The sequence below is a fragment of the Protomyctophum parallelum genome (genome assembly GCF_964188405.1).
Source record: "Protomyctophum parallelum genome assembly, chromosome: 13".
NCBI classification, from domain to species: domain Eukaryota; kingdom Metazoa; phylum Chordata; class Actinopteri; order Myctophiformes; family Myctophidae; genus Protomyctophum; species Protomyctophum parallelum.
The window spans coordinates 5,428,530-5,452,591 of NC_139708.1; the positions used below are offsets into that span (position 1 = coordinate 5,428,530).

Sequence of the window (24,062 nt, forward strand, 5' to 3'; positions counted from 1 at the left end):
AAATCGTGTGTATTATGTGTGTCTTATAAACAGTAGGTCTTCTTTTAAAAGCAGTTTCTACAGCACATGTTTTATTGAATGGTTTGTTGCATTGCATGTGTTTCTCATTCATGTGAACAATAATGAGTAGTGCTGTGTTGATTGGGGCAGAACAATAGAACAATAGGGATGTGTTTACGTTTGTCTGTGGTGCCATACTGTTGACAAGTGTCTGTCTGTGTGTGGTGTGTGTGTGTGTGTGTGTGTGTGTGTGTGTGTGTGTGTGTGTGTGTTTGTGCGTGTGTGCGTGCGAGAGAGAGAGAGAGAAAGCGTGTGAGAGAAAGAGAGAAATTATGTGCGTGAATTGTCTTTCGTCCGATTATTCTCCACGATCCAGACATCCAGTAATGAAGAAATAGCAATAGTAATAATACAAATTATAATGTTAATCGTTGTCCCAAGATTACAAAGACTTACAGATGGAGCCAGAGCAATAAACCAAACACACAACCATGACACTCTTCCGACAATGGAAGACAATATTATACTATAACTATAAGATCCTTTGAAATACAGAAAAATGAAATACAAAGTGTGAGTCTGTGTGTCTTTGTGTAAGCATGTGATGTGGGATGATCTTAGCTCACTATGGAGCATATCTTTATTCATGAGACATTGTTGAGATCTCTCAGCGTCTTGTGCTACATTTCTTTGATTTAAATGGCTGTCCATGATCCCTATTTATATATATATATATATATTAAAAAATCCAGCTAATTCATAATAACTTTGTTCTATTGATTATGAGGACATTATTAACACATATCATCAGCCATATATAATGATTATTGGATTTCATAATTTCAATGGTTTGTACTATTCTAGTTGCCCATATAGACAAGGCAAGGAGCACGGCAGTTTTATTTGTATAGCACATTTCAACAACACGGCAATTCAAGTGGCGCCCCATGGCCCAGTGGTCCAGGCGTGCCCGCTGGCCTATAGTTGTCCAGGCACATGCCACATATATAGGCACTCTGGCCCATGACAGCGTGTGTTCATGGTGGCCTTTGCTGTATGTCTGATGGCTCTCCCCTGTCCCTGCTCTCCCTCCCTCTTTCCTGTCCGTCTTGTAATTATCAATAAAGGCAGAAAGGTAAAAAAAACTAATCTTAAAAAAGGCAATTCAATGTGTTTTACACAGAACATCAAGCAAAGGGAAACACAATTGAAAATTTATAAAATTACATTTGGATGCATGAAACAAAATAAGTAAAAATGTAGATAGAGTCACAGTGCTGATAGAGAAAAAAGAAAAACTAGGAAAAGTGCCCCTCTGGGCACAGGTCTCCACCAGGGCAGGTCAGGTTGTGGCCTCCTGGTGGCGCTATAATAGGCCAATGTGAAAAGGGTGCCATTTGTTATTATGCCTTTGATGGTAATTGGATGATTTGAGGCATATTGTAAGAAAAATGTGTTTGGCAAAAATCCATCTTTTGGTGGCTCTATAACAGGCCAATGTGAAAAGGGTGGGATATATTCCTCAGCCTAGTAGGAAAGTGCGTGAAAGATTTTGAAAAGCCAACGAAAGACAATGTTAGCCAATTAGGATGGAATATGAAATATCGGACAGATCCGCCTTGAGCACATGACTATAGAGATACTGTGTAACGATTTGTCTGGAGGAGTAATAGCAAAAAATGTGTTTTACAAAATTCGGCCTCCTGGTGGCGCTATAACATACCGTTCTGGAAAAGTTGGGGCAGAGGTTCATCGTTGGCATCTAGGTAGTGTGTTTGCAAAGTTTGGCATGGATCAGGCCAACGGTGCCGGAGATTAGCTGGTAACGGACACACACACACACGCACGCACGCACGAACACACACACACACACACACACACACACACACACACACACACACACACACACACACACACACACACACACACACACACACACACACGGACACACACACACACACGGACAGACACACGGACAGACGGATTGCAAAACATACTCTCTCCCCATGTCTTCGGCCTGGTGGAGACAATAACTCAGTAGCAGTAGCAGACAGAAAGATCTTTACTTGTGTTTTAAAATAAATAAGAGTGTCAGCAGTCCTGCATGTTTTCTGGTAGTTTGTTTGTTCCAGATAAATGGTACATAATGCATAAAAAGTTAAAAACTATTTTTTTGGTTACAGGGACAGGAAGCAGGCTTTTTCCAGATGACCTGAGAGGTCTGGATGGTTCACGATATTGTACAAGTACAACTTACTGTAAGATCAGAAATGTTACCGTATTACTGTAGATTTATCAACTCTAATAAGCTAGCCCATAATGGTGACAGCATACTTGGCTCCCGTTCATTTTTTCTGCCACCGTCCTTTTGTAACGGCTGAGGGCAGAGCACTGACAATGTCACTGTACTGGGCATTACAACACCACCATGACAATGGGCCCTAGTGTTCCAAGTACCAGGTAGTGACTCATGTATGACCTAAGTAGGCCTATATATACCAATGTTGGAAATAAAGTAATGCTGTGAACACAGTAAGGCAGTTTGTGTCATTGTGTGCGGATAGAGCATGAAAACTGCACTATGGGCAATAAACAAGCAGAGCGACATCTTGCAGGAGCTTCCAATGGAGTCAGTGTGTGTGCTACTTGTATACCACATTCTGTACCGATAATAACCGACTACACAAAACAGGCAATAGTTTAGGGGAAATCTGAACTCATTTTATTATTTCATATGCATGTCCTCCTTGTTTTGAATGAAAACATATTAATGTATACCTATTATTAAATTGATTGAGCAATTCTAAACATCTTATGGAAAATAATTTTGAATTAAACATTGAGTCATTCCAGGACATATGTTTTCTATTCTTGAATAAAATATATTATTTATACACAATTTAGCCTACCCCTTAAATGTATAAGGAGTGTTATTCTATTTTAGAAATAGAACAACCTCTGTGGACAGGTGTTAATACACTGTACACTGTAAGTGTAAGCAATGCATCTGGTTAATCCAATGTTATTGTGATGTCCATGTCAAATAAATAAACATAAACTTAAACTGCTACACTAGAAATTAGAACAGAGCCATGTTGGTTGGACATTGTTGGTGGTGACACATGGCACGACACAACACAACACAAATGTAGCAGCATACACTGGTATGTCAAAATGTCTCAAATGATTTTCTCATGAATTTCTTTAATACAATTAGCATTTATTTCATGTTATAACTTGAGGAACATGCCAGTGGTTAATTTAATGTATTAAACTAAACTTTCCTGTTGGGAATATACACAAATATAGAGGTAGCCGTAGCCCGTAGATATAAGAGAAATAGGGCAGCATCCTTTGAGTTGCAGTGACAAGATTACATTTACTGAACAATGTTAATTGATTGATTGATTGATTGATTGAATGAATACTTTATTAAGAGTTTGCATAAGTACAGAGGTAAATTTGACAATGATTGTTTCCATTGTGGTCCTGTGTATTCAGTTCATCAAGATGGTATTGGCGGCCGAAATTAGTTTTCTCAGACGGGTGGCTGGCATCTCCCTTAGAGATAGGGTGAGAAGTTCAGTCACGCATATAGACTCAGAGTAGTAGAATCGCTGCTTCTTCGCTTGGAAAGGAGCCAGCATATAGTTCGGGCATCTGGTAAAAATGCCTCTCGAGCGTCTCCCTGTCGCAGTCCCGCCCCCTTTCATGACGACGCCAGGCCCAGGAAATAATTCCCAATGCATTTTCCCCATAGACATTTCAAAAAGTATTTATTTAAAGACATTTTAAGCAAACACAATATTTTGGACCAAACAAATAATTACAAAGATCTTCTTTGTAATTATTTGTTCGACCCAAAATATTGTGTTTATTGTCATAATTTGTCACGACAAGAGTTGGCTTTGTCCGCGGCGTAAACGTCTTTAAATAAATACTTTTTGAAAAGTCTATGAGGAAAATGAACGGAGAATTATTTTCCGGGTCTCTCGAGGGGGGCGGGACTGCGACGCTCTATAGGGAGGTCCTCGATGCACGTCCCACTGGAAGGAGACCCCCAGGCAGACCAAGGATGAGATCATTGAGATGGAGAGATTATAACTGTTCTGGGATCCCACAGAATGAAGTTACGAATGTGGCTCTGTAGAGGGAAGTCTGGAGCTCTCTGATGGAGCTGTTTCCCCCGTGACCCGACTACTGATAAGCGGATGAAGATGGATGGATGGAACATGGTATGGGGATTAAAAGGAAAATATCCTAAAAGTTTTAAAACCTCAAAATTCACAATACATACAATTCACAATACATACATATATATATATATATATATATATATATATATATATATATATATATATATATATATATATATATATATATAGTAGTACGTGAAGTCGTGAACTGTTTATTTTTATTTTTATCAGAGAGATTTTTTACCAGGAGATATTTCATTCAAGTAATCAGTACAGTCGTCAAACGCTAGAGGGAGCAAACTTCCCAGCATATTCAGTAAACACTGATTGGCTAACAACGCCGGAAACAGGAAGTAGGATAACTTTACAGCTGTGCTAGTAGGAGCCAGGAGGCTAACAGCTATCAAGCTAATCTATCGGTGAAGAACAACAGTCTTGGCTGAAGACTAAAGTCACTCCGTCTGCGGTTGTCTGCGACTTGGATCATATCATGGGGAAAGGCGGCGGCACGTTCGATCGACTGCTGGGTAAAATATAACTATGGACATGCTTTGTATCTTTTTTAGTTTGGTGATGAACGAGGAAAAAAGTGCGATGTTTTCAGCTCTGTGTTGTTATGACAGGGCAGCTAAGGCGCTGGGCTGGGGCTCCCACTGCCAGCCAGGCCACATACTAGCTGCTACTGGCTAGCGAACACAGCTATTGTTTCGGGTTGGAGGCCCGAGTTGGATCAAATTAACCTACAAACGTATTCGTAGGCGACATTTATATTTAAACTAATTGTCTGGATAGCGATCGTCGATGTAGTTTCCACCCTTGTTGTGTTACATCATGACATAAAAATGAGTCGTTTCAATCTTTGTACTGTAGTCGAAGCCTCTGATCAAGTCTATCGATTTTGGTTGGTTTGCATACATCTATGCATCTGTGATATGCAAATATCACAATCGATCAAATGCAGCTATGATTGATATTCTTGATCCAAGGCTCGTCATGGATCAAGACGTTGCTCATTGTGTCAAGTGTCAACTACTGTGATATAACTAACGGTTAATGGTTGAACCAGCTCATATCAAGCAGATGAAGATGCCATAACAGTCCTTAATACAGACTGATGCCATCCATGTAGCAGCGCTGTGAACATTCAACAAACAAGGGCTTATTAATGGTTTACAACACAGGTTCAATTGGTGTTTGTCAGTTTTAGTTTGTGTAACAAATGGCTAATGAAAAAAGCTTTTTATGTAACTGCTGTTTAATTAACCTGATTAATTAGTAATTGCCCATGCCAACGCCCAACGAGGCATTAGTTTCTTTTATGACTATTGTTTGATTGTTTGATAATCGATTGCATAAGAGAATGCATTGCTATAGTGTTCACGTGGCTTAGAAGAGAGATGTGTCACTGACTGTCCAGAACATTGTTGGTCAACATTAAAACAATGCTTGGCTTCGTAGTTTAGCTGTCAAACTAGTTAATGACATACTATTTCGTATTACTAATGAACACAGGCCAGGCGCACAATGTATCTCTTTGTAAAGTGTTTGTGTTATTGGAAAAGCATAACAGTCTAAGCCGGCAATAACAAAACCACAACCATCCTCCCAATGTTATAAGCATTGGTTTCGTTAGTAGTCCAGGGACAACCAGTGATCCTTGAACGGGTCCCAGGGGGGTCTCCAGCTAAATGATGGAGTTGCTAACCAAATGGACCCTTATAGATCTTGAACTCGTGAGAGCGTAAATTATTGTTAAATGTCCACATTACTTAATTTACAGTCTACAGAATTAGAGAATGTAGAACAATTGTTATTTTGATCAATATTTGCCTGTTATCTCTCCTATAGTACCACATCACTGCTGGATGGATGGAATTGTTGAGAAAATCTTATCCAACGATAACAAAATATTCCACATTTTGGTTCTGAGAGGCTAAATCTCAACAAGTGGTGGTCTGTGGATCAAATGCCAAATTAATAATGGACCTTGATATGAAAAGGGTTGAAAACCACTGCTGTAATACATAGCCGAAATCTTGTAACAAAAAAAGATGTTCACACACGAAGTACACAATTATTATAACATCACAAGATGGAGGGTTTTTGTCATGCCAGGTATAGTATTTATTTGATCTTTGGCAGACTTTAGTTGACACCTTGGTGTTTGTTTTTGCCATGCTGCTTCAGATAAAGCCACCAGTCAACTTCTGCTGGAGACAGACTGGGAGTCCATCCTGCAGATCTGTGATTTAATTCGACAAGGAGACACACAGTGAGTGATAATGTTATTGTTTCACTTCCCTAGACATTATGCTGCTGACACGGTTCTAAGCAGCAACGCTTCGGTCGGCCAGAAGGCTTAACCGATGAAGGTCTGACCGACCGAAACGTTGCTTTTTAAATTCTGTAAGTGAAGACGGTTGTGCAGGATTCCAGTTTTTTCCTACTCTTCCAGTTCACTTATCTGACACACCTGTCGCCGTATATGTGCATAAGGACTTTTTTTATTGAGTTTTTAATTGGACAAATATGTTGAATAATGCCTCATCACCCGTCTCTTAAAAACTAACAGTGCTTTTTTTTTTTTCAACTACAGAGCTAAATATGCAATCGGCGCCATCAAGAAGAAACTGAATGACAAAAATCCACATGTTGCCCTCTATGCCCTCGAGGTAGGTCACGGTGGGGTACATAGTGTGGGGTACAGGCGTTTAGAAAAGACAGCTGTTTCTGACACTTTTAGTAATATATCTGATCGTTATTCATTATCAGTTTATAGTTCTATAATTGTATTTATATTCTGAAAAGAGCCTTGTTAGACTAACAGCCTTATCACTGAGGCTGCATTTAGGATGTTGTGGTCGTTTGTTCATCTTTTAACCAAGAACTGAGGCTGATTCGACAAATCATCTGTCGGGTGGAAACCTCTTTTTCAACTTTTCAGGATTCAAATAAAAAAATAGCAAAAGTAGCAGATCTACAGGGTCAAAACGGATGGCTTTGTGCCTCGTTTAGACCTTGTAGATCTGCTACTTTTGATGCTTTTCTGATGCTTTTGTGTGATGCTGTATCAAGTAGGGAGTTACTTTACGGGGAAATATACAGTTTTGTGAAAAACGTGTGTTGCTATATATAGAGCTTAAGATAATGCTTTCCCGGTTTTAATTATGTGTTAATGTTGTATTCCGCTAGGTCCTGGAGTCTGTGGTGAAGAACTGTGGTCAGACCGTCCATGATGAGGTGGCCAGCAAACTGACCATGGAGGAACTAAAGGATCTACTCAAGGTGACCTTTGTCCCGTTAATAGGTTCCCTCATTCCACTTTGGACGTAATCCCCTCAAACCATTCACATCACTCAACCCAATGTTTACCTACCACTGTCCAGTTCTTACATAGACCCACCCACACATTTGCATTAGGTTTTACATTTTTTTAAACCTGTCTACTATCAGTCTGCTTTCACTGTTAACTTGTAGTTAATAGTTGTAGAATGTGAAGCCCTTTTGTCAAAACATTTGGACCATACTGTCATCAGCCTGCTGAAAACAATCCAATCCCCCCAGCCCCACTGCCCCCAAACTTTATTGTCAGTTCACCCTGAAGTTTGTCTTGCGACCCAGCAGCCATGTATACAGAACACATACAGGTACACACATTTGACATACTGTAGCACAAAAAACAAAACAATATTAAATACATAAAGACAAACAGCAATGTCCACCACTTGGATTACCCCATGGCTACTACAACTCCTGATTAAGCCTCAAAGTCGACTGGTGGACAAAATACTTTTGGGAATTATTTGTATCTTTTGCATATACAGGTCACCATTATATGTTATTTATTTATCACTGTGTTTGTGTCTTGGTGATTATTGTGAATTTATATTATAGCTAACTAAGGCACTTGGCTCCATAACTACTTACTCCTGCACTCGGAGCTGGCTGCATTATGTTATGAGTTAGCAATATTTGATTGGATGCTGACTTCATCATGTGACACAGGCTCACACAGCTGATGTTGGTTTTACTTCCTGGTGATGTCATCGTCTGGTCACATGTTGTTTTGAGTCATACCAAAGCAAGGGACTTCCCTGTGGGAAAGAGTAGCAAGACAACAATTCTAAAACCTCACTCTGAAATGTGATATGCTTGTTTGTTGTTAGAGATTTAAACAAAGAGGAGGTATATTGTATCTTTAGCTTGTATTATATTGTAATACTTGCATAGATAACCAGAAATAAGAAGCTTTTGGTATTCAAACAATTGAGCTGTGATCATTTTCTCGCAGAAACAGACTGAACCCAACGTCAAGAATAAGATCCTTTACCTTATCCAGGCGTGGGCACACGCCTTCCGCAACGAGCCCAAGTACAAAGTTGTCCAAGACACTTACCAGATCATGAAGGTGGAGGGTAGGTGGAATTCTTTACCTCCACACTACAAAATCCTGAATGTTAATTTAATTTGAGAGGGCAAAAGTGGGCCCCCCAAAACGGTAAAAGATGTTCTAGTGTTAAGCACCGCTAAGCTAGACCACCCTGAACCTCTGAAGGTGTTCTTAAAGTGATATCATATTGATGCAATTATTTTAGATTTTTGAGGGGCACTAGCCCCTCCTATATGCAGCTATAAGTGTAGACTTTCGTCTTACACAAACATTAAATTCTCCATATAAAACAGAGATACAAGACAACACCACAGAGATAGCGTGAGCACCAGACAATTTCAGTTCACTCCATAAATTAAATAAAAGTCAATAATAATTCACAGCTTTTACTGAAATGTATAATACATTTCACTAAAAGCATACATTAAAAAACGTATACCCATGTATATCATTATACACTGTTATACCTCTAAACCACATTGAAATACATGTAATACACTATTACAAAACCATACAAATATACTGTACAAAACCAAATGTTTTTCCTTTTTACACAGGCCACGTGTTTCCTGAGTTTAAGGAGAGCGATGCCATGTTTGCAGCTGAGAGGGTGAGTTATTTTCTCATATTTCCCACCTGTGGTTTGACTGCATTAATCGGGTGACATTTCACAAACGTTTGTACTGTGTACTGTGCTCTGTGTCCTCTCTAGGCCCCAGACTGGGTTGATGCTGAAGAGTGCCACCGGTGCAGAGTTCAGTTTGGTGTTATGACAAGAAAGGTATGCTGACCTGGAACCAGGCCACCATGGGGACTGTTCATGGTTTCCTTTATGAGTAGCAGTCTTGTGTATGGAGTCATTGTTTAACGTTGGCGCATGTTGACGACATGCTTTTGACCTAGTTTCCTGTCCCTCACTTTGCCAGCACCACTGCCGTGCTTGTGGTCAGATCTTCTGTGGGAAGTGCTCCTCTAAATACTCCACCATTCCAAAGTTTGGCATCGAGAAGGAAGTGCGTGTGTGTGAGCCCTGCTATGAGCTTCTGAACAAGTGAGTGGCTAGAAGAGCAGAGGGTGGAACTTGTGGAAATAACTAGAATTCCATTCTATGAGTGTAAAGTTTGTTGCATACAACATGTTGGATGCAGCTGTTCCCTGAAAGGAAATATTAATTTCTTCATTGGTTCAAGCAATATATTTGGAATTGTAGAACCTAAGGTTGCTTTGATTTAATTCTGTACTCTAATTTTCACGATGCCTTGAGGCATTTATTAGTACTTTCTATATAATATCTGATGATTGCATGTATCATTGTATAGTGAAGTACATTATATGGAGGCATTGCTGTTTTGGGTTGTTGATATTTCAAACGGCGTTTGACCCTCAGCTGATTCACAAGGTTGTTTGTCCCCCCTGATCCCCTTTCCTCACCAGCCACCCCTCCCTCTCTCCCCCGCTTAGGAAAGCAGAGGGCAAAGCCCCGCCCTCGAGCCCTGCCGAGCTGCCCCCGGAGTACCTGACTAGCCCGCTCTCTCAGCAGTCTCAGGTAGAGGTCTCAGAAACAGTAAGTGGAGCTGTAGCAACTTACTGCCCAGCTTTTATGAGGCGTCAAAAGTTCAAAATTATGCCTCGTCAAAAAGAAACTTATAATAATCTGTGGCTCAAATGGAGATCTTGAGGTTGAGGCTTGCTTGGATGCAGCTCGGTGTGTTAAATAACTTCCATTTGATGTTAGACAATTGTGATTTGTTCCTCATGTTGTCAGAATCGTCTTGAGATGTACCAAAAAAGGTTTTTGGTATTATACTGTGCAATTTGGATTGGTGTGTTTTTTTTTATGTGTATTTCTACTGTATCCATAATTCACCCGTCCCTGGCAAACCCCATTCATGGTAATGTTTTGTCCCTCTGCTAGTCCCTTGAGAGCTTTCCCACTCGCTGTTACTCTGGGGTCTGACCTTCTTCCCCCGTGTTTCAACAGATGCCCCCGAAGAGAGACGAGGCAGCGCTGCAGGAGGAGGAGGAGCTCCAGCTGGCCATCGCTCTGTCCCAAAGCGAGGCTGAGGAGAAGGAGAGGATGGTGGGTTACTCGCATAACCCATTCTGACCTGAGATCAGATTCATACGAGGTTTCCACTGGACACCCACTGGTCTGATTAACCCATTCTGACCTGAGATCAGATTCTAAAAATGTCAGTCGTTCTTCGATTTTTTCAAAAATAGCAGACCTACAAGCTCGTATCGCGCCACTCGGTGGCGCGATATGAGCTTGTAGATCTGCTATTTTTCAATAGCTAAAGCATGACATGATGCTGACACCAAAATGGGTGCCCGGTCAGAATGGGATAAACTACCACCCAGTGTTGATTTTGACAGAATTCTTTGTATTTAGTTTTTCTCATAGTCTTTTGAATGAAAATTCATAAAAGTAAATAGGTTTTATGTATTTTGGCTGCCCTTGATGGCGTTATTCACACTTGGTTGCATGCTTTAAATAGGCTATCTACAAGCTGGTACTGTAGATTGGCTTTTGTTGATGAAATTGTCAATGTATTTAGTCTTAGTTTTCGTATTTATTTAATTTTGATTTAGTTTTCGTAGATGGAAAAAGGTAGTCGACGAATGTTCTGTCGTAGTTTCAGTCGACGAAATCAACACTGCTACAACCACAACAACCATGTTACTGTGCAAGTCAAGTGTACATCAGGAAGCTGACACGTGGCTGCATTTGTTTTTTCAGAGGCAGAAGAACTCCTACTCGGTGTATCCTAAAGCCGAGCCGACCCCAGTAACTTCCTCAGCCCCGCCAGTCAGCACCCTCTATTCCTCTCCTATCGTAAGATTGCCTTAGATCAATTCTGTATTTTCTTTGCGTTGACACTTTTCTGTTAAGATGTGAAAATGTGCCAAAGTATAAATGAATTAGCCTCTTACGTGTTAACACAATTGGATAGAGACTGTCTTGTCTTTAGTCATTAATAATGCCATGTTCTCTCCAGAACTCCTCTGCTCCGTCAGCTGAAGACGTGGACCCAGAGGTACGGGTGCTTCAGTTCATTCATTAACTACAAGCCACATAATCTAATAAATAAAAACCCACTGATATTGATGTAAGCTTGTGATCACATTCCAGCTGGCTCGCTACCTGAACAGAACGTACTGGGAGAAGAAACAAGAAGAGGCTCGCAAGAGTCCCACCCCCTCTGCCCCTGCTCCTGTGCCCATAGCCGAGCCCCTGCCCCCACCACCACCACCACCACCACCGGCGCCAGTCAGCCAGCCACAGCCAGTGGAGACTCACGTCGCCCCTCACGTCCCTATTCACGCCCCCACTCACGTCCCCGCTCAGCCCGCCAACATAGTAGAGGTATTTTGAATCTTTTATGCAAAGTACGGCAAACCTATATATAGCACAGCACATTGGTTGGCTGATACAGTATAAGCTTGTAGATCTGCTATGTTTTATTATTTTTATTATATATATATATATATTCAATCAAAGAGTCTTGGTGGTCCCTGAAATACATATAATTCTTTGTGTCCTTGACATGAAAATGTGTGAGAACCACTCGTATAGCAAGATAGGTTTTTCAGAAAACTGGGCTGGACCCCTGGGCTAGTGTTCTGTGCACCTAGGCTCAATGTAGCCTGACAGCACGTTGCAGGTTCGAATCCCAATCTCGACGTCACAGGTTCGATTCCCGATCTTTGCTGCTTGTCACTCCCCATCTCTCTCATCCCAAAAAAGAAAGAAAACTAGTTTGTACATTTGTAGATCTCAGGTCTTAATGGTTTACACCAAACCAAGCTCAATCGAATGCTGCCAATGACGCTCCCTCCCTGAATCTCGACCCATTCCAGCAGCAGTACCAGAATGGGGAGTCGGAGGAGAGCCACGAGCAGTTCCTGAAGGCCCTGACGAACGCCGTCACCACCTTCCTGAACCGCATGAAGAGCAACCACATGCGCGGACGCAGCATCACCAACGATAGCGCTGTGCTGTCGCTCTTCCAGTCCATCAACAACATGCACCCACAGCTGCTGGACATCCTCAATCAGCTGGACGAGAAGAGACGTGAGTGTGCTAGACCGTGGGACGACAAATTCACTCCTGAACCACTCAAAGCGATTGTGCATTCACATTTAATGCTATGGTTAATGTAGATGCAATTATTGAGCAAGATCTTCACCAATGGTGAACAAACAACATTGCCCCAAATTGCTGAAAGTGAGGACTGTAGTCAGGACATTTTGCTGGTCTTCACTTTTCCAGAGGCTTGGGTTACATACTTACATTAGAGTTCTGTGTCCACCAAAGCATTTTTCCCCAGCTGAAAAAGCAAGGCACGCACCGAAAACGCTTCCAAATGTTGAAAGACAGAGGCAGAATAGACACTCGGCGCTGCTGGTGTTTCCGGCATGGCGTGAATATGCGGCGCTCCCATTGAAAATACTCAAAACATACGCTGCACTAGAAAAAAGGCCTTGTGGACACGGCTCAACAGGGTAAATGTTAACCCATTCTGACCTGAGATCAGATTCATACGAGGGTTTCCACTGGACACACACTGGTCTGATTAACCCATTCTGACCTGAGATCAGATTCTAAAAATGTCAGTCGCTCTTCGATTTTTCAAAAATAGCAGACCTACAAGCTCGTATCGCGCCACTCGGTGGCGCGATATGAGCTTGTAGATCTGCTATTTTTCAATAGCTAAAGCATAACATGATGCCAACACCAAAATGGGTGCCCGTTCAGAATGGGTTAAGCACTTTCAACCTGGTATCCCTATTTTGGGCATGTCATTATAGGCGCAACAATTACAAATATTTCCAAAAACAAGTATCCGAAACGTATGCTTAGCGACTTAGCATGGATCGCTATTCATTGTACAACAATGTATTTAGGCCTTAAATTAGTTGAAAAAAAATGTATAACCTATTACACACCCCTTTGTGTCATCATCATGGCTGCTGCAGTGTATTACGAGGGCTTGCAGGACAAGCTGGCTCAGGTACGGGACGCGCGGGCCGCCCTCAACGCCCTTCGGGACGAACACCGAGAAAAGGTTCGCCGCGCTGCAGAGGAGGCCGAGCGACAGCGACAGATCCAGCTGGCACAGAAGCTGGAGATCATGAGGCAAAAGAAGCAGGCAAGCGACAAATGTAGACTCCACACAACCTCAATCTCTGCACCGCACCTACCTAAGACTACCTACCTACACCTACCTAAGACTCCACACAACCTCAATCTCTGTACCGCACCGACCTAAGACTACCTACCTACACCTACCTAAGACTCCACACAACCTCAATCTCTGCACCGCACCTACCTAAGACTACCTACCTACACCTACCTAAGACTCCACACAACCTCAATCTCTGCACCGCACCTACCTAAGACTACCTACCTACACCTACCTAAGACTCCACACAACCTCAATCTCTGCACCGCACCTACCTAAGACTACCTACCTACACCTACCTAAGACTCCACACAACCTCAATCTCTGCACCGCACCTACCTAAGACTACCTACCTACACCTACCTAAGACTCCACACAACCTCAATCTCTGCACCGCACCTACCTAAGACTACCTACCTACACCTACCTAAGACTCCACACAACCTCAATCTCTGCACCGCACCTACCTAAGACTACCTACCTACACCTACCTAAGACTCCACACAACCTCAATCTCTGCACCGCACCGACCTAAGACTACCTACCTACACCTACCTAAGACTCCACACAACCTCAATCTCTGCACCGCACCTACCTAAGACTACCTACCTACACCTACCTAAGACTCCACACAACCTCAATCTCTGCACCGCACCTACCTAAGACTACCTACCTACACCTACCTAAGACTCCACACAACCTCAATCTCTGCACCGCACCTACCTGTATGTGTGGCGTCTTCAGTGCCTTGACAAGGAGAATGTTTTGACTTTCAGGAGTACCTGGAGATGCAAAGACAGCTGGCTATTCAGCGTCTGCAGGAACAGGAGAAGGAGAGGCAGATGCGCCTGGAAGCGCAGAAACACACCATCCAGATGAGAGCCCAGATGCCCGCCTTCTCTCTGCCCTACGCCCAGGTAGCCGCATTAACCCATTCTGACCTGAGATCAGATTCATACGAGGTTTCCGCCGGACACACACTGGTCTGATGAACCCATTCTGACCTGAGATCAGATTCTAAAAAATGTCAGTCGCTCTTCGATTTTTCAAAAAATAGCAGACCTACAAGCTCGTATCGCGTCACTCGGTGGCGCGATATGAGCTTGTAGATCTGCTATTTTTCAATAGCTAAAGCATAACATGATGCTGACACCAAAATGGGTGCCCGGTCAGAATGGGTTAAGTATCATTATTATAAGGTTTTGCTTCATGACGTGCAGTCATGTCAAAATACATCTATAGTACCTCTGGAATCAAAGTATACACTACAGTTTATGCATCTTTTAATTTGCTATATCAGTACTTTGTGCGCACTCATTTCCCAATGCAGAGGCAAATTCTACACCCTCATATTTTAAAATTTTCTTTTTAATTGTCTCATGCACTCTCAGCACAGAGATATTTTAGCTATTTTTTTAAAGTATGAAATTGGGCATTGATGGTTAAACTTATTTGTTATATTGGTATATTAGTATATAAAATAATTGGTATATAAAATAAACGTTCACAGAGTGATGACATCCATTATAGAGACTATTTTGCATGATATAAATACAGGTGTAGCCTTGAGATTTTGACTTTATTGGAGCTTGATAAGAGTAACTTTAGAGATCTTGCACAGAATGACAAAACGGTCCTGTCCTCAGTGCTGGATTATTCATTAGCTGTCAATTTGTTCCACGGCCCAGATGCAGTCTTTACCGCCCAACGTGGCGGGCGGGGTGGTGTACCAGCCCGGTGCCCCACCGAGCTACCCTGGCACCTTCAGTCCTGCCGGCTCTGTGGAGGGCTCCCCCATGCACAACGTCTACATGAACCAGCCTGGGCAGAATGCACCCCCACAGTACCAGGCCATGCCACCTACAGGTCAGGAGCTCAACAACGAGACAACAATCTGTTCACACAAAAAAGTGTTGTATCCTGCCCTTTTTTGAGTGGTGCAACCACTCCTATAGACTGCTATGTGGGTCCCTGGGTCTGTCCCTGGCTGGGTGGCTGGTCTGTCCGACACACACACACACACACACACAGGCCAGGGATGAGGCACCACTTTCTTTTTCTTCTTTCTAATTATTTGTTCGGCCCAATATTTTTAGTTTGTTGTCTTGATTTGTCAGGAGCCGTGTTTGCTTTGTGAGAGGCGTAAAGGTTCAAATAAATACTTTCTGACACGTCTCTGGAAAAATTAATGGAAATTGTGTTCCGGTGCCCTCCTTAGGAGCAGGACTGCAATGCTCTGTTTGCACACAGAATAACTTCATACTTCCGTTCTTCCTTCACAGCCACAGGTGTTACCGATGATAAGTCTCTGTTCCATTACAAACCTTTACATTTTATGGACCCCCATAACTCTCAGTTACAAACCCATACGGAACCCACTCAAGGACACTTCAGCCATATTCCAATACCCCAAATCTCGGTCACTCGCTCACTTATACTTGGTCACTCCAGCATGGTGAAATTGGTGACCTGCCGAAATATGCGACCATCTTGTGGACTTCACATAACTTTAAAGGTCTTTAACCCATTCTGACCGGGCACCCATTTTGGTGTCAGCATCATGTTATGCTTTAGCTATTGAAAAATAGCAGATCTACAAGCTCATATCGCGCCACCGAGTGGCGCGATACGAGCTTGTAGGTCTGCTATTTTTGAAAAATTTAAGAACGACTGACATTTTTTAGAATCTGATCTCAGGTCAGAATGGGTTCATCAGACCAGTGTGTGTCCGGCGGAAACCTCGTATGAATCTGATCTCAGGTCAGAATGGGTTAAATACGTGGCCTAAATATCACTAGGTTAAACTCTGCTAATCAGCCAACCGCAATAAATCACCATGCTGGAGTGATCAAGTGCGAGTGAGCGAGTGGCCGAGATTTTGGGTATTGGTATTCAGCCTGGTGTAGCAGTGTTTCCAGTGAGCCAACCCTGACTCTGTTGGACCAGAATGGAACAGAGCCTTCATAGAGCGCCGACGTCCTGACGTCACTCGCTCATCCCCTGGTTCTGCCTGGTTCACGGTAGTCATTTCTCTATGGGGTCATCTTAAAATTGTTTCATATAAGCGTTGTGGTCCAAAAATAAATATTGACATCAGACTTCGGTGCTCTTATTAGTATCACCGATACCACCTGTGAAGGAAGTAGGGAAGGGCCCCAAGTTCTTTCCAAAATGACGTGTGTGCATAGCGCCCATTGATAATACGACTGTTACATGGAGTGAAACAAAGCACCATGCATTTGAGATGCTTAATATGGGGTATCTCCTCCTGCAGATCCCAACATGGTTAACCCCTACATGTACCAGACAGCGGGCACCAATGGGCAGCCTGCTCCTCCAGGCCAGGCCCCTCCACCCACCACCAGTCCTGCCTACTCCAACTACCAGCCCACCCCGACACAAGGCTATCAGGTAGGATGACCACCCGCTAGCCATGCGGCCCACTGTCACACTCCTCTCACCTCTTGGCGTCTGATAAACGGACTGCTGACGGCTGCCTCCTGTTGCCTGTGTTCCACCCTTTAGAATGCGGTTTCCCAAGCCCAGAGTATGCCTCCCATGTCCCAAGCAGCCCCTGTCAATGGCATGGGCTACATGGGCTACCAGCCGTACGGCATGCAGAACATGATGCCAGGACAGGACCCCAACATGCCTCCGCAGCAGCCCTACATGCCAGGCCAGCAGCCCATGTACCAGCAGGTGAGTCTCCTGTTCCCCCTTCCTTCTACTTCCTTGCCTGTGGTCTTCTGCAAGCAGAGAGTCGCCGTTTAACTATTAAGACCTGAGAATGTATAATAACAGTGGCCATTTGCCCAAATGTGCTGACCTCATCACATTTGTGATGATGGCTTTGGCCGTTTTTAGCTCCAGGAGTGTTTTTTGCGCAAAACTAATGCTTCGAATGGATTCAGAATCATGAAAACACATGCATTTATTTTGCCTTGTATAGGTTGTTCAACACATTCACTGCCAAACACGGAAAAAGCTGTGTTTGTGGTATGGTCACATATTATTCAAATTGCTCAACGTGCAACTTTCAGCAACCAAGCTTAATCTCATCTGCTAAGCCTATAGATGACATTTGAATCATAAAAGTTTATACTAACCAACATTTCTGTGTCTAACATGGGACCCATGGAGGCTTCTTTTCCGGCACTTTTGGAGGTTCTTTTGGAATGGTCTTACTTGTAGTAATCGTAGGAAGAGCCTCTGAGAGAAAGTCAGCACCATGCACTGTGTTTATACCCTCAATGACCGCATTATAGAACTAGGGACTGTCTGTTTTCAAAACAATATAATTCACTCCTGGGGCGTGGGGCGACTGTGGCTCAAGAGGTAGAGCAGGTCGTCCAATGATCCATGGGTCGGCGGTTCGAATCCCGGCTCCTCCTGTCTACATGTCGAAGTGTCCTTGGGCAAGACACTGAACCCCCAATTGCTCCCGATGTGCTGGTTGGTACCTTGCATGGCTTCCGCCGCAATCGGTGTATGAATGGGTGAATGTAATGCACAATCTATGTAAAGCGCCTTGGATAAAGGCGCTATATAAATGCACCATTTACCATTTACTCCTGAACCACCCAAAGCTATTGTGCATTCACATTTAATGCTATGGTTCATGTACTGTAGATGCAATTGTTGAGCAAGATCTTCACCAATGGTGAACAAACAACATTGTCCCTGCATAGCCGATGGTGTGCAATACCAGTGGTCTCACACCATTGTGACGGCTGTGTTGTGAACTGGAACTTGATGTCACATTCTCTCTCAATTTTACTGAGCTGACAAATGTACGTCTGCCTTTCTGTCTGCCCCCCCTACGTATGTATCAAAGTCTGCTGATTACTGTACATACTTTTATCGTTTATTTATCGTACTACTTTAGTTATTTCTCTTGTTATTGATTTTACTATTGTGTACTTGCATGAGTAATGAATGACCTTGAATCCGTTGATTCTTAACCTGTGCGTTTCTGTGTGTCAGATGGCTCCCCCTGGTGGCCCACCGCAGCAGCCACAGCAGCAGCCGCAGCAGCAACATCAACACCAACAGCAACAGCACCCTCCCCAGGCCATCCCCGGCAGTGCAGAGGCACAGCTCATCTCCTTTGACTGACCTCCGTTGCTCAAGTACTCTAGCCTCGACCTGCAGGGTGCAACACACACACACACACACACACACTACACCTGCTAGCTGTCCTTATCTTTCTCTTGTCTCTCCCCTTTCTCCTGGACAACCCCCCCCCCCCCATCTTCCCTCCCCTCTGGAAACACACACACACATGGTTTCAACTCGCTGTGATGTTGTGGCAATGTGAAAATATTGTAATGATGTTACAGAACTGTTCTTCTGGCCCGGTCTCCCACACACACACACACACACCCCACCACAGGACAGGAATGTGGCTTTAGATGGTGGGGAGGTAGGGGTGTGGGGGGGGCAGACCAGACGCTCTTAAATTATTTCCATCTTGGTCCCTCCAATATGTATGTAGTATTTCCATATTAAACAAATTGCAGAAGCTCAAAAAATTGTCAAGTGGTATATAAAATTAAAAAAACTATGTTAAAAATTCAAGAAGAAAAAAGACAAGACATAACCATCCTGTCTCATATTTTTCTAAAGAAAATGTGCATGTGTTAAATTGTCATTCTTTTCTGAAATGGGAGTGAGTGTTGTGACTTTTAGTGGCAATTCACCTGCCCCAGTTAACGAAATAACGCCACTCCGGGTTCATTTCTTCCCCACCCGTAAAAGCAATGGCTGCTGTGTGAATATAGTCAATGGCGTGACGTCTGTGTGTGCAGTTTGAGACCAGTGGGTACATGTCATGCACTGAAGAGAGATGTTCGAGGACAGACGGCACAGTTAGAACGGAATTAACCTATACCTCCATCGGCTTCACAAATGGACATTCCAAAGTCGTTCGATTCTAGCCTGGCTAGTAATAAGCCAGACTGGCAGGCAAGTTTTTTTTTTTGCCAACGGCTGATTCGGTCTGGCTTATTAGCCAGGCTAGTTCGATTCTCCCCCTACACACACGGCAAGAGCACCCATTTCTGCCACTTATTTGTAGTTGCCTGCGTGATATATTGTTTGTCACATGTTTTATTTTAGACCTGTAACGGAACAGAGGGTGGAGAGGGTTGTTAACTTGTTACAAAGGCGGACAGTTGGTACTTTAATCGTCACTAACTATGATCAACGAGGCAATAGATTCTGCGAGTAAAGGTGGTCAGTTGGTACTTTAATCGTCACTAACTATGATCAACGAGGCAACTAGCAACAATGTAGATAGTACTAAAGTCATGATCCACTACGCTTCCTGCTACTCTTGTGGACCCTGCATCCCTTTATCAATGGCTAATGTTTTCAATCTGATTGTTAGTGTAGGTTCATTTTCCATTGCCAATTAATTAAGTGCAAATTAAACTGCAGGTGTCCTGTCCACCTGCTGTCATTGGTTAACACTGCTGTTGATTGTGTTTATGGATGAGGATATCTGCAGTGTAAACACAGCTGGAGGGGCTGCTTTCTCAAGTGCATTGGGGTCTCTTAAACGATATGAAAACCATGTGTGGTGGGATGGACATGATGTGTTGCATGTGTAATGTAACATACACCCAGTCAGTGACTTCTGTAACCCTTAAATGCCATCTCTGTGAAGTTCTTTCTTCCATTATACTGAACTGTCTGACTTCAAAGTAATTTTAAGATTATATTTAATAAATATCTTGTTCTTATTGTCCACATGTTTCATCCTGTTTGTTCTCTAATATGTAAATGGTGCATATATACCCGTTTAATTACTTTATAAAAATTCTCATCAATACAATGTTTTCGTATACCACGGGTTGAAAAATTCCAAGCATTAGGTTGACTTTGAACTAACACTTTAGCCTAGTGTTATAAATGAAAAGGCAGAAATATGAAAGTTATTGGTACAGGGAAAGATATTTTACATATCACTCAAAGGTCAGTAACAGTTGATTTGTGTACATAATCATATTGTAAAACCTTGAGTATTTAACTTGGACCCTTTTGGGTCCATTTGTACCACTATTATTGCCATGTGCAGTCCTTGGCAAGACAATACACCAGTTCAGTTTGCTTGATTAGTGCAGTACTTCAGTATGAGGTCTTCACATACATTTTCCATTCTTCCCAATTGCCTTCTCATGTTAGAATTTCCTGAAGATGAGGCATTTGTTGTATTCTTCCATCTCAATCTGGAAGAACGTTGCATTTCTGAAGTTAAATGAGGCATATTGTGTCAACTATGTTAGGAGCAAATGTGCAAACTGTTGGGCTACTCACCATCCTCTCCATACGCATCCCATTCCCATAGGCTAGTTGTCTCAGCACATCGATATCAGGGAGGCCCCACTCTGCATTCCTGTAGGGGTGAAACGTAGATTATACTGACACCCACACAGCAAAATGTCTCATTCTGCATAATATGCCACACTCACATCTTTTGTAGCTCTGCATCCAGGTCTTCATTAGAGCTTGGTGTAATGATGCCATTAATGGCATATGCCTGGGAAGTGTATTGGAAAGTTAATGGAGGATATGCACTGTGCATCGATTTGTATGGCTGCTGGTGTATGTGCATCGGTACACATGAAATGATTAGATACATGCCCCATATAGCATCAAAAGGCCATTTTGTCTGAGGATCTGACCAGCTCCACTGAATACGCCCTAGGGAATGAGATTAAATAACACAGGCTAATTATTTACAGGACGTGGACTTTGACATATCCAATCCATTGATGCGGTTTTACGGATCCACATTCAGTTTGAGGATTAATTAATCAAGCAATGTAGCTGTGTGTAGATGACTGTACATACCTCGGCTGTTTTGAAGGAACTATACTGCAGTAAATTGATGGCTATAATAATGTCACAGGAGTTACGGGCAAGGCCTGCCCATTTCTCCCATGATTCACTTGCGTCCAGGTGAACAGGCTGCATCACAGTCTTTGCTTTGGTTGCTGCAATGTACGCCTTGATGCTGTTAAAAACAAGCAATGTGATTTTTCATTTTACAATTTACAATTTAGGCATTTAGCAGACGCTCTTAATCCAGAGCGACTTACATTAAGCAAGAACAGAAAAGCATGGGAATACATCTCATAAAACATTTATCATTTTAATACATGATAAAAAACAAAGAGGTAGGAGTGCACACCAATAGTGGGGAGGTGCTGACCACGGGAGATAAACTTGGAAAAAAGGAATGAGAGGTCGCACAGCTCATAGTCACGATGCAAACTTTTTATTTTAAAGATGACCAACAAAATGCCTTCAGGGTAGAAGAACCCCGAAGAAGGCATTTTGTTGCCGAAACGTTGGTCATCTTTAAAATAATAATACATTATAAAAGGTATCCTTTGTAAACACGCCACGTGCAGCTTTCCACGTAGAAAGAAGAAATTTGTCTGAGGATTACAGTGAATAGCGACAAAAAAAAGATTTACACAGTAAGTTCTCAAAAACATGAAATGTATGTTATTTTGTACTCACAGGTGGTAATATTACAGAACAGGAGTGAACGTAGCAGTTATCTATATTCTATCAATGAATGGTGCTTACAGCTTTAATATTAAATATTGGGACCGTATCTGTGAAATGTTAATGTAGCCAGTAAAAGTACACAAAAGTTTGTGCACCATTGATATAGCAACATAGGTTTTTCAGAAACATTTTAGGATTTAGATGACATTGTAGAATAGACCTCATGAGGTCTTAATGGTTTTAATATGCTCAGAGCAGATTTACAGTGTACACTGTACACACACACACACACACACACACACAGTAGTACACACCTCTCATGACATTCGTCTTTGATATCTGACGGCTGCCACTTGACATCAAAGGGAATCTTCTGTGCAAAGCGTGTGACGTGCTGGCCCGTTCCAGAGCCCAGCTCTAAGGCAAACAGCTCCCTGTGAGATTGGACCTCCAGGACCTCCTCCAGCACCAAACAGATATCCTCCCAGTTCCTCTCCGCTAGAGGAGACAGCAGCATGCTGTCTGGATGAGGGAGAAGAATGCAACTATAAGATACTTATAGTCAACATTGTCTTGTGTTACCACATAAAAACAATTTACAAATTTTAATCAAGGAATTTAGCAGACACTCTTAACCCAGAGCAAGGAAAACACGCGGTAATACATAAAATGCATAGAAATGGTAATCTATAGGATCATATGTAAACCAAGAAGAAATCATCTAAACAGTAGGCCTATATCAAATAAAATGCACAGAATGTGTTCTGTAACAGAACACATTCAATGTTTCTAATTGTTTTGCCTGAGAGAGAAACAGAACTTCTGTTTCTCTCTCAGAGAGACAAAAACTTACTCTGCTGTACCACCACCACCACAAGTCGAGGAAATGACTTCTTGGCGGAGGCTGAGGCATGAGCAGATGGGTCCAGAGATTACCTGCTTAAGAGGATTGATTCTCCATGATGTGCCCCTTCACCCCTCAAGTTCTTCACACACACATCCCCCTGGAAAACATGCATGGACAAAATACATACATTAATAAACCAAGTATATTTTTGGTTGGTTATTTATTAATTTATTCTTATATTTATAATTATGGCACAAATGGTTACCGTCCTAGATTATAGAAGACCTGTGGCTCTCAAACCTTTCAGACCGTGACCCCCAAAATGAACATATCTGAAATGGGGACCCCCCCATTGTAGGAATTGAGGCATTAATAGTCTGACTCGTCGGTTCCACAGATAAATATTGTTACAAAAAAGCAGATCAACAAGCTCACAAGCTTGTAGTTAGTGTGGTTGCCCAAAGGGCAACCAGACTCTAGTAACTGTAACACTTTATTATTGTCTCCACCAGGCCGAAGGCATGTGGGGAGAGTATGTTTTGCACTCCGTCCGTCCGTTTGTGTGTCCGTCCGTGTGTCCGTCCGTGTGTCCGTGAACAGCTAATCTCGGCCACCGTTAACCCGGTCGATGCCATATTTTGCACACACACTCCCTGGATGCCAACGATGAACCTCTGCCCCAAACTTTCCAGAACGGCCTGTTATAGCGCCACCAGGAGGCCGCTTTGTGCAAAACAACCCGGTCGATGCCAAATTTTGCACACACACTCCCTGGATGCCAACGATGAACCTCTGCCCCAAACTTTCCAGAACGGCCTGTTATAGCGCCACCAGGAGGCCGCTTTGTGCAAAACACGTTTTTGCACAGTACACCTACAGATTTTGTCCAAACATCACGCAAATTGGTACACAGTCTCTCTAGA

General features: G+C 42.7%; 2 protein-coding genes across 5 annotated transcripts; one reads left to right on the top strand and one right to left on the bottom strand.

The window, feature by feature from the left end:
* Positions 1–4,584: 4,584 nt before the first annotated feature.
* hgs (hepatocyte growth factor-regulated tyrosine kinase substrate) lies at positions 4,585–20,520 on the top strand. Of its 4 annotated transcripts, none has more exons than XM_083780734.1 (20): positions 4,585–4,723; positions 6,384–6,468; positions 6,793–6,868; positions 7,389–7,481; positions 8,488–8,611; positions 9,144–9,196; positions 9,299–9,367; positions 9,513–9,637; positions 10,021–10,150; positions 10,568–10,666; positions 11,327–11,422; positions 11,586–11,624; positions 11,720–11,953; positions 12,448–12,661; positions 13,567–13,739; positions 14,549–14,689; positions 15,461–15,638; positions 17,047–17,183; positions 17,298–17,471; positions 18,756–20,520. In XM_083780734.1, exons 1-20 carry the CDS (start codon positions 4,687–4,689, stop codon positions 18,885–18,887), a joined length of 2,409 nt encoding a protein of 802 aa, XP_083636860.1. In that variant the 5' UTR covers positions 4,585–4,686; the 3' UTR covers positions 18,888–20,520. The 4 variants fall into 4 exon arrangements, with proteins under 4 accessions (XP_083636860.1, XP_083636862.1, XP_083636861.1 ...); XM_083780736.1 differs by having other exon boundaries at positions 10,048–10,150; XM_083780735.1 differs by having other exon boundaries at positions 8,494–8,611.
* A 433-nt stretch (positions 20,521–20,953) lies between these two features.
* LOC310868936 (methyltransferase-like 26 B) lies at positions 20,954–22,809 on the bottom strand (the record flags this gene model as incomplete). The annotated part of the gene is made up of 6 exons (XM_083779432.1): positions 20,954–21,001; positions 21,090–21,168; positions 21,245–21,312; positions 21,417–21,476; positions 21,627–21,789; positions 22,607–22,809. 6 exons carry the CDS (start codon positions 22,807–22,809, stop codon positions 20,954–20,956), a joined length of 621 nt encoding a protein of 206 aa, XP_083635558.1.
* Positions 22,810–24,062: the final 1,253 nt, after the last annotated feature.